Below are 11,184 nucleotides of genomic sequence, written 5' to 3'. Positions count from 1 at the left end.
CTCGCGTGATCATGTTAATATCTTTGTTCGCACCAAAAGTTGACCAAGTCGTCAACATGGATAGGCTAACAGGCACGTGATTAGAGCGCAGGTCATCATTGAACACGGGAGCCATTATCGATGACTATAAGAATCATTGCCGATATTAACGTACATCGATGACCATTAATCAATTGCCAATATACGATGACGTATGGTTAGCGATAGACAGTAAAGACATTGATTAAAAAGGGTGACGCATTGCCGATTGAGGCATTCAGAGAAGGTCAAACACCTAGAGGGCATAAGGAAGCAGTTATGAATTTTCAAATTTGAAACCACCGGTGAATGAAGAAACAAAGTCGGAAGTCATGGAGTAACAAAACACGATTTTAAGGGAGCAACCGCTTGAGGACAAGATCATGACATCATGAGAGTGTGAGTACAAAATTTTTAGAGATAAGGAAGGCTATAACCGCAGAGAGATGCTCAGGGACGATTATGACACAAGCACTATAAGCACGGCGGTTTTGTCTACCGCAGGCTTGCGCTCGCGCACAAACAAACAAACAAACATGTTATTTTTCAATTATCTTTACTTTTCTGTACAATAGTTTTAGTTTATAGACTCGCATCGTCAATTAAATTCCGGCGTCATATTTTTGTGTTCTCAAGCTTTGTCGTCGATTAAATTCCGAGGCAATTTATATACATATAGTTCCATTTGAAGTAAGATTATTAATTTTCTTGTCTACCCGTGATATTTCCTGTCCGGAATCACCATAGAAACTATCTCCTCTAATAAATTCAAAGAACGATTTTCATCGAAAGATATTTAGTTGCCGAATCCAATTAACGCGAAACAATCTCGTTGTCACCTTCTAGTTCTGATGTCTGTACAAATGGTTATACTGGACTCATGTCGTAACTTGCGCCCTCCTTTTGTCTTCGGACAGCTCCTGAGTTTAGGGATTCGACCTGATCAATTATCCGTTGCCCGTAAGATTGATGGTCTGATCAAATGGTTCTTTCGGTGGCAATGAAGGCAATTTTATTCACCAGGATTCAGATTCAGGAACACTCCACTTTCTTGGCGCTGGATGCCGAGGACGTGTCTCGTGTATGAGTTGAAAGTTCAAGACCCAACGGATTAACGCACAAAATGTTGCCATTCTTATCTGACACACTACACGATACTTCACAGAAGGGAGCCCCCGAAATTGGTTTTAGCACCTTAAAAAGACCGACGACAAGCCTACAAATCATTCTCGATTTGTCACTAATCGAAGAGTCCGTGGTTTCCATCCTCGGCGTTTCGGAAATACTCTCGCGTACCATTCCTGCCTAGTCTTGCATGCTTCGAGCTCGCTCAAATAAAATTATGTTCTTCCTTTCTGCTATAGTGTCCCGGATACTGTACGACACTGCACAATCCATTATAGGTAAATTTTTTACCACAAAACTCTATGCTGTTATCGGTATCCGGACACTTTATTTATTTACCCGGTTACTTCTCAATCAATGCCATCCTGAATTGCTTCTCTCGCGCGTAACGTGTGCCTCGTCTGGTATGCTCCGGAGGAAGTGGTCGCTTCACGAGACGTGAGAAGCTGGCAGATTCACAGTCACATCCGGGGGGGCTAGTAAAGAGGAAAAAAGTTGGGGGCAATCAAACAGACCCACTTGCCCACTGAGGCCTGTCTGTGCCCCACTTGCACGATAACTTCTCTGGGTGGCGGATTCCAGTTCGAGTTGTCCTGTCGATTTCTAGGAAGCTTCCCAGTTCCATCACCGAAAGCTGTTGGCCGAATCCGATCAATGTGTTGCATTCTGAGCCTCACTCATGGCTTTGGTAAGTTGCATCATTTCTTCAAAGATCCAACGGGGATCGCCCACCCAATTGAAAACTGCATTAACGGGCCCCGTTCTTCACTAAGTATCCTCATGACATGTTGGGTTGTTGCGAATAAAGCTGCCATAAATTGTTCTAAGTAGCGATCGAGGGCTCGAAAGAGGAATTGGTATCGAAACATGGAGCGATAATGGGCTCTATGGTCGTGTTCCTATCGACTTGTGCGAGTTGGGAATGAGGACGAATGGATGGATATGTTAGTATTAGGCGCATAAACACAACCAAATAGAAAGTAAAACCGAGAAAGAGAAATTGAGACACAAGATCTTATCCTTATTCACCCTTAAACTAGGGTTACGTCCAGTAGAGGATTCCATTATATTTAGCATTTTCTACCTCTCTGTTACATCCATCAGTTACAAAAGAAAGAGATTATATATACTCAGTAGCTATTCATGGACCTAAATACAAATTATTAATAAAATACAAACCCAAATTATAAAGTTATCTAGCGTCGCGGGCCCCATTCGAACCCCGTGCCTTTTTGTCAATGGGGAATATGAACCACACCCAAACAGGATAAACTCCTATAAGCATGACGATTTCAATTTGTGGTGACTCTTTAAGATTGGGAAATTTGTTCTGATGCGTGCGTTGACCATAACGGGTTTATTGATTTGCATACCGTACTCGTTCTTAGGTGGTATCAAGCACAATCATTCCTAGATTTAATTACGATTAGAAAATCCGATATGGCAAATTATGCTCCGTCAAGAGTATGACAATTTGCTCACCGTGCACATTCTAAGGTGATATCAAATATAACAACTCGTGAGGATTAGTTCTTATACCCAGATCCATATCGGTCATTCGTACCGCTTCGAGTTCATTGGTAAAAACTAAACTGAGGGAACATGGACTAGGCGACGGCGAGTCGTTGTCCAGAACTCCATGCATTGGTGGTGTTATGCGATTTCCACGAAGCCCTTCAAAAGCGTACAAAGCGTGGTTCACAAACCATGTGGAATTGATTTGAAAGTCCTTCCAAACAGGACATGCCGCACGCGACACAACGTGAAGCTGACAGCTGCGATTGACCCCGACATCAAGTTGGACTTTTCTTGGTTCATATAAGCCAAGTCGGCAAATCCATCTGGTCAGTCCTTCAATTTGACCGGCAACCACAAGATCTGACCCACTGTACTGCCTTTGAGTCAATGTTAGAAAGTATAAACTTATAAACGAAGAGAGACCGCGCGCGTATATATATATATATTCTATAGTTAAAAGCGATGTACGATATTTTAATATCCCCTCTCACGTCAGATTATGAATGATACGTGGAATTTGACGAACGAGGTGGACACATTGGAAAAATAAATTAGGCAGAACCCGACTCCAATACTATGTTGAGATTTATGATGAAAGAGAGAGAAATGTAATATTATGTACATTAACAAATGAAGAGTAGAAGTCCTCTATATATAGGGTGAGAAGACAATTAGATTTAGGTTTCGTTCGTTTCGCGGGAAATGTGACGTTTCTGGAAAATGTTTTTCAGGAAAATGACAATATTTTTTAGTATTCGGCTAAAACGTAAAAATGAACTGAAAAATATTTTTCGTCATTTTGTATGAAAAATTCGATTTGATTTTCTTCATTGCACTCATTTTAATAATTTTTTTTATTTAAAAAAAAATCAAAATTTTAATTATTTTTATTTTAAAAATATTTTTATACTTCTTTTCTTTTTCTCTTTTTTTTTCTTTCTCTATAGGTTGACAGCCATGGCAACGGCCGGCAACCGACCTCAGGTGAGGCTCGGCCTCGCTCAGCGAGGTTCGAGGCTTTACGAGCGGCGAGCTCGCCAGAAAGGACTCGCAAGGCGGTGTTGAGGCTCGAGGCCCGAATGTCGTAGATCAGGCGAGCTCGAGCCTCACCGGCTTGTGGTGAGAAGACAATTAGATTTAGGGTTTGTTTGAAGGTATATTGTTTTCGAGAAATTATTTTTCAATTTTCCGGTGTTTGGATGCCACAAAAACATTTTTCATGGATTGAAAACAAGCTTAGATTAGAGGAAAAAGACTTCCCTTTCTAGCAAGAAGGAAATCACTTCCCTAAATCAATCACCAAACAATTGAAAACTATTTTATTTGAAAATGATTTTCATGGAAAATATTTTCCTATATCATGAAGTTTTCAATGAAATAAATACACCATTAATTATAAGGGATAATGACACAAGCAGTCCCTAAACTTTAGTCCGATGTGCAATGTGGTCCATAAACTTTTAATTTGTTTAATGTAGTCCCTAAACTTTAATCCAATAAGCAATGTGGTTCATGAACTTTTAATTTGTTCAATATGGTTCATAGACTTTTGGGATATGTTCAATTTAGTCCCTGAATGTTCAATAAGTCATGGACCACATTGAACATTGAACTATATGAAAGTGTTAAACATTTTTATATAGTTCAGGGACTAAATTAAACAAGTAACAAAAATCTGTGAATCACATTGAACAAATTAAAAGTTTATGGAATACATTGCATATTGAGCCCAAGTTCAGGAAATGTTTGTGTCATTTTCTCTAATTACAATTAACCCGATCTTGAATATAGTAATTCTATACAGTAATCCATTACATACATGCATGCATGCACACGCGCGTGCATATATATTTATATAACAAACTGGATATACACATCCTTCCAACAAAATGTGTCAATTATGTCAAGTATTCTCTAGCCTAAAGTAGGCTCTTCGTGCATGTTATTCCAAGTTCAAATCAATCATGGAATCTCTAGGCTTCAAATCCAACCCTTATGACCATGCCATTTTTGTTCGGCGCATAATTCGTGGATATATTATACTGCTATTATATATGGACGAAATAGTTATTACTGGCGATAATCATATTGGCATTTCAACAGTTAAGCAATATCTCAATCAACAGTTTGAAACGAAAGTCTTGAGCAACTCAGTTATTTTTTAGGTTTGGAGATTAATTCAAATTTCTCTAGTTATTATCTTTTTCAAGCAAATTATGTCATAGATCTTCTTTTTCGAGTTAGACTCACTAGCAACAATGTCGCTCCAATTCCAGTTGAGACAAATGCCCAATTTGATGCCAAAGATGGAGATCCTCTATTAAATCTTACACTCTATTGAGGATTGGTCTATAGTCTTATATATTTCATTGTTACTAGACCTAACATTGTTGTTGGGAGCATGCAGCAGAAACCCGGTATCTTCATTCGGGGATATCATCAAGAGAGAGCTCAAGTCCGAGCTCGTCAACATATCCAGTTAAATCCATATTCGCTCAAAAGGTTAAATCAATGAGTCATGGGACAACTATGGTGTATTAACTGTTTTAAGTCACATCAATTCTCAGAATTGAGAATCTTGTTGATAACCTAGCCTCTAATACCAGGTGGTCTTGGGTATTTCTTAACCTAAAAACTAACTCAAAAGACGAGACTTTCTCTCATGCTTATAAACTTTCCACTAGCCCCTTCCACAACCGATGTGGGATAACTTAAACAATTATCTATACTCTTCATATCATTGGTCAATACATGACCGCACCTCGACGACTCATTTTGCCGCAATCCTTCGAATTCTTTTATACGTCAAGGGTACATTATTGTATGGCCTTCACTTCTGCTCATTCTACAATGAAGTTGACTGCTTATTCTTATGATGACCGAGCTAGCAACATTCAAGATCGTTGCTCCACTGCAGCCTATTGTTTCTTTTTGGATAACTCACTTATCTCATGGTGTAACTAAAAAATGGCCGATGTTGCTCACTCTAGTATAGAAGCAAAATATTGAGCTCTTACTGATACGACATCGGAGTTATTATAGTTGCGATGAAAACTATAAGACATGAGAGTGCATCATAATAACATAATAGTCATTCATTTCAACAACTGAAGTGCTATCCAAATAGCACATGATGTTTTTTTATAAATGCACCAAAACACATTGAAATAGACTTTTATTTCATCTCTTCGTGACACTGTTCAACTTGTCTCAACTTGATCGGCCGAACAAATGTCTTTTCCAAGACACATCTACCTGGACATTTTCCGGATCTTTTCTCCAAACTCAAGGTTGAGGGGATTTTAGATATATATATATTTAATTACGGCATAGCATTACAATTTTTGTCAGAAATCTAATTGTCTTCTCACCTACATATAGGGGGATGCACAACATATTACATTTTTCTCACTCTTTCATCACCAATCTAAACTGACAATACCTCTCGTTTCCTCTAAGTCTTCTTAAATCTATTCATTACGCGTTTACATAAATGCACACTGTCAATCTAAAGTCAACAGCACGTAGAAGTCAAGAATCAAGACTACGAGTATCACAACTACAGGTCGCTTCTCAGCTGACTACTATTTTAGAGAAAGAATGCCCTGCTTTCCAATAATATCACAAGATCTTTCCCCCCAGAACAAACAACTTTCTCACTGGCGATACATCGGACCACTCATAGATAACCCAGATGCCTCGCAACTTAAAAATCATCAATGCCCATTTAGAAAAATAAATAATTTTCAGACACTCGCAAGAAACGAAGTATGCTTCTAAAAATCCCAAAGAATCTAGAAAAACTGGTCTCAGCAATTGTCCATGAACGTAAAGCTCTTATGTTCGTCAACCTTGGGCTATGATGTTAAAGAGTTAAGATAAGAGGATCTCCCAAAATCGACGTAGTTAGTAGCAAGGGCTGACGAGAATGGCAGGCACTTTGTTATCTGATCTCTTTCAACCCATCTGAAAATGAATCAATTGCATACAAGTCTAACCCCCTTGTACGGCCAGGTGCCCCGCCATTGAGACAGGAGACGTCCAACACAATCCTGCCAGACCGCAACAAGTTAGATTTCATGTCTTACAAGGATAGTCTCAAAAGCACACACGAGAGAGAGAGAGAGAGACAGAGATTTTACAGATTCTTGGATGCCTTCTCCAACTCCGGGGTTCCACAATCTATAATGATCTTATTATCCAATTTTGATACTGAATGGTCCACAGGCAGATCAATCCCTCTAGACACTGTAATAGGATTTGAACACATTAAATTCCAATTACAAAAGCAAGATAGCAAATATAGATGTTAATTGCGAAATATGAGCTGTATGAAGATGTTTTCACCTGGTTTGGGGGCTGCTCCTACACTTCCATCTAGTCCCAGGAGTTTCTACACAATAAAAAAATTTACCACAGAGGAATGCTAAACAGTCATAAGGTTGTTTGTCAATTTTCCTGAGCCAACAAAAATCTGCACGGCACAACAGAAAAAGGATGATGAAACACAAAACAGCAGAATCACCTTAAGTCTCTGATAACATTCTTCAAGTTTGTCATTATACAAAATATGGTCAAAAAGGCCCGATAATATTCCCTGTTCAAGCTCTGCCCTAGCATTTTGAAGACGCTTTAAAATCTGTTCCTCAGTTTCGGTTCCCCTGTTCAACGAATGGATTTAAACCAATATCTTGAATGCACAAGGACATGAGTGTCTTGATGTTGGTATACTAACCTGGCACGAAGTCGTTTTTCAAGCTCTGCCATTGAGGGTGGACAAATAAAGACAAAAATAGCTTCCACAGGACTTCCCCGGACGGATCTTGCCCCTTGAACATCAATGTCAAGGATGCATCTCTAAAAAGTCAAATGAAAGTTTCTGATTAAAAGACGGCAAAAAATCTCAATATAACAATCTTTGACTGGAAAATTGTGCAGATAGATTGATCACAACAAACATAAAGAATCAAGGTACCCTAAATCAACAGACAGCAAGTTCGGCAAATACATAACATCAGATGTTGCATATACCATAAAAACAAAAATTAAGAGTGGGAAAATCTCCTCTTCAACAAGGGGAGGCTGCACTGGTCAAAAAGTGACGATAGCTGTTAGATTGACTCACTACAAACAATTTTTGAGCATGGATTTGCAGAAACCTATACCTTTCCCTCATCAGCTACAACTTCAACCGCTTCAATACTAGTCCCGTAAAGATTCCCGTGGACCGATGCATACTCAAGGAACTTTCCATCTTTTATCTCTTTCTCCATGACACTTTTCTCTGTGAAATGGTAATGTTTCCCATCTTTCTCCATACCTCTTGGAGCTCTGGTCGTATGGCTTACAGAAAACCCAAACAACGATGGATATTCGTCCATAAGTTTAGATATCAGGGTACCCTTGCCCACACCAGAAGGACCACTAATCACAACTGGCTTCTCAGCTTTGCCTCTGACACCCTTACTCCAAGCGACAACCTCAGTGTTCCCACCACGCATTGTCTTCTGATCTCGGACATATTGGGTATCCAACTGTAAGAGTTCAGTCACATTAATATCTTAAGACAGAAAGAGAATCCAACAACCATAAAAGGTGCAAACAAGGAACTAGAGTTTAGGCTAAAACTGCTAAAGAACAAAAAAGCAGCAAGAGACAGACCTCAAGGAACCATGTGCAATCATCTGGGCTTGCTCCCTTCTTAATAATCAATATGCGGTCCTCATTCAGAAGTACCGCTGAATGGCCTTTGCAAGCACTCGGTTTAGTCCCCAGTACAACAGGATGAACCCTGTCAACTTAACCATCAATTACAGATCTCGACTCTTACTAAAGTAATCCTTACCCAACTCCCTGGATAGAGTTAGAAGCTCACCATTGTGCTGTTGATTTATCAAATATTCGGACACCTAGAGGTGTTGATTCCACATCAGATCCCTCGATAACATACTGAAAAGGCCAAGAAATTTTTTATTTGGTAAAACGATCCTCACATTGGAAGCCAACTGATCATATGAACAAATGTCAGGTACAAGGGGAAAATTTTAGGGAAATATAAACCCAGAGCATCATAGCATCATACTGTTTTATCCCCGACGACGGTGGCAGTCTCGCCCCCCCTCCTGGATTTTAAAGAATTTCCATTGGCAAATTCCTTCTGCAGATTCCCGTTGCAAAAAGCTGGAGCTTCGCCCTGACAACCATCAAGCAGAACACATCACATCACCGAACCGAGAAACATCATCAGATTGCATTGCCCCCGAAAACTCCTCCTCTTCTTCTCACCAACTGCTAAGCAAACTTAAACTTAGAGGGCTCACCATTGAGAATCTTGAGTCTTCACTCGAAAGAACCCCTGCTCAACAAAGCATCAAGAGAGAAAATATATCAGATACATCCGTATTTCCTGGATCTACCATTGATGCAAGCACCGGCACACGAGGCTTCAGGGAAGACAGAAAAATTTTGGCAATAGCCAAGCCATGTAAAGCACCGACCAAAAACATCGATCAAGAAGGGACCGAAACACAAAGCCCCCGCTAGCATTAACCTCGAAGATCACGGACCCCGCACCGAAGCAATATAAGACTCCGTGCAATTCACAAATCGCGACGCGAAAGACGCACATTAAAAGAGGAAAAAGGACGTAAAAGAACAGCCAAAGAAGCCACATTCACGAGCCCATTCCCTTCCCAACGCGAACCCCAAGCAACGCAAGCTCAAGAACCTCCCAAAAAAAAGAACCGAACGGGACGGACGCAAAAGAGCAGAGCGCCGAAACAAAAATCCCACCTCCAATCAAGCGAGACAAAAATCCCACAGATCACGAAACCGAATCAGGTCCCAAAGAAAACCAACAGGACAAAAACGCTTCCGCGGAACGCAAACGGAAACCTCCCATATAAGAATACCTTCGCGCGGCGGCGGCGGGCGGTGGGCGGCGGCTGCTACTACTCCGACGGAAAGCGAAGCTCGAGCCCGTCCCCAGTGGAGCCGGCGGCGACACCACCACGGGACACGCCCGAAGAGGGGGGAGGGGGAAGGAAAGGAAGGAAGGAAGAGAGAGAACCAAAACCAAAGAATGCTTCGAGAGAGAGCACGCGACGGGGGGCGCTTTGCTCGAGCCGAAGCGACCGCCGAAGTCGACACGAAACGAACGAACCCGGAGAAAAATATAATAAAAGGAATCGCGAGAAGAGGTTCGCAGGGAAAGCTTTGGGGAGCAATTCTAGTATTTGTAGGAGAGAGAGAGAGAGAGAGAAGCTGCGTGTGGGGGAAGGGAAGGAGGGGGGGTGGCGGTGCCTCTTGGTCGCATTCAATTCACGGAACAAACAAGACCGGCTTTTTCTGTTTTTAATTAATTTAATTTAATTCCGTTTGTTTTTGTTTTTGTTTTTGTTTTTGTCTTTGTCTTTTTTAAGGTTCGTGTGAGTTTCTTGTGAAGCTTCTCCATAAATTTCTTTGGCCCCCCCTTTTATTATTATTATTATTATTATTATTTTTTTTTTTGGTAATCGAGATGTCCGGGTCAGTTTGCGCGCACCTCGACTATTCCTCGGAGGAGACTAGCACAGTAATCCATCGCCATGGCCCTCTACTTAAATCACAAGCGCACCTTGACTTTTTATTTATTTATTATATTTAGTCGCTCTTTTTCTTTAATTTTTGATTTAAATTGGTATGGTGAGAGGGAGAAATTTCTATTGGGTGTGGGATTGATATTGAAAGCCACCTTTGGGAAGAATTCAACGAGGGGGGGGCGGGTGGTTTCTTGGTAGACAAATCCGCCGTGACTGATGACTATGGAAAGAAAGAGGAAGACCTTGGGCGTGTTATTTTTTTTTCAATTTGACTTGGAAAAATTGGCAAAGGGGGGCAATGGGAATCATATGCCTCCGTTCCGGTTGGGTTGTAATCCACGTCGCGTCGAATTTTCGGTGACTCGAATCTCGAGGAAAGGAAGGTGTACTTTACGATATAGATTGAGAGTTTTGTTTTCTCGATGTATATCTTTTCGCTCGTATTCTAAATTGACATGTACCATTTTATCTTACTTGTACCCTGTTAGGCGAATAGATGGGATCTCGGGATTTAAGAGAACGCCTTGGGAGCCAAAGTCGATCTGGAAGGTTGAGATGTATTTTACCGAGTTTGAGATGAGCTCGAGTCTCGACTAGCTAAGGGAGAAAAGGGTGTGCTTATGTTGCGTGCGTGTAAATGATTGAAAAATCTCAAACTATGCCTATTGTGATTCATTTACCTTTGTACCCATGCAACATATTTACCTTCCGTCGAGGTTCCCTTAGATGGTGATTTTTCGGCCAAAACAACGTCATTTTTATTCCACTTAAACCACGCGCGCGTCATGTCAACACCGTTTGCTTTCTGGAGTCCATGCAGATTGATTTTTAATAGTTTTAATCGACACACGAGTACAAATTTGGGATTTTCTGTATTGCAAAAAAAGTTTAGGTAAATATGTCACCATAGGTATACCTTAGAATTTTCGGTGGCTTGATTTAC

The 11,184-nt window shown here is 40.6% G+C and overlaps 1 protein-coding gene across 2 annotated transcripts; it reads right to left on the bottom strand.

Moving 5' to 3' along the window:
- Window positions 1-6,248: 6,248 nt before the first annotated feature.
- LOC115674776 (guanylate kinase 2-like) lies at window positions 6,249-9,849 on the bottom strand. Of its 2 annotated transcripts, XM_030597282.2 has the most exons (11): window positions 9,573-9,849; window positions 8,982-9,016; window positions 8,744-8,854; window positions 8,537-8,610; window positions 8,323-8,452; window positions 7,827-8,195; window positions 7,397-7,518; window positions 7,187-7,322; window positions 7,009-7,054; window positions 6,804-6,909; window positions 6,249-6,713 (listed from the first exon to the last, which is right to left on the bottom strand). In XM_030597282.2, the coding sequence occupies exons 2-11, from the start codon at window positions 8,982-8,984 to the stop codon at window positions 6,605-6,607; spliced, it is 1,206 nt and encodes a 401-aa protein (XP_030453142.1). In that variant the 5' UTR covers window positions 8,985-9,016; window positions 9,573-9,849; the 3' UTR covers window positions 6,249-6,604. The 2 variants fall into 2 exon arrangements, with proteins under 2 accessions (XP_030453142.1, XP_056158817.1); XM_056302842.1 differs by lacking the exons at window positions 6,249-6,713; window positions 6,804-6,909 and having other exon boundaries at window positions 7,009-7,087.
- Window positions 9,850-11,184: the final 1,335 nt, after the last annotated feature.

This window comes from Syzygium oleosum, unplaced genomic scaffold (assembly GCF_021117445.2).
Source record: "Syzygium oleosum isolate NSW1041296 unplaced genomic scaffold, Sole_v2.1 Sole_v2.25, whole genome shotgun sequence".
Lineage (NCBI taxonomy): Eukaryota > Viridiplantae > Streptophyta > Magnoliopsida > Myrtales > Myrtaceae > Syzygium > Syzygium oleosum.
Note: the sequence above shows the minus strand (reverse complement) of the source record. Positions and strands in the feature narration are given on the sequence as shown.

What these genes read in the sequence shown, in the direction of transcription:
- LOC115674776 (XM_030597282.2), bottom strand. An exon ending in TTGTAGCTGATGAGGGAAAG is followed by an intron (nt 7,519 to 7,826) that starts GTATAGGTTTCT and finishes TTGACTTTTTAG; the next exon opens with AGATGCATCCTTGACATTGA. An exon ending in AGGAGCAGCCCCCAAACCAG is followed by an intron (nt 6,910 to 7,008) that starts GTGAAAACATCT and finishes ATCCTATTACAG; the next exon opens with TGTCTAGAGGGATTGATCTG.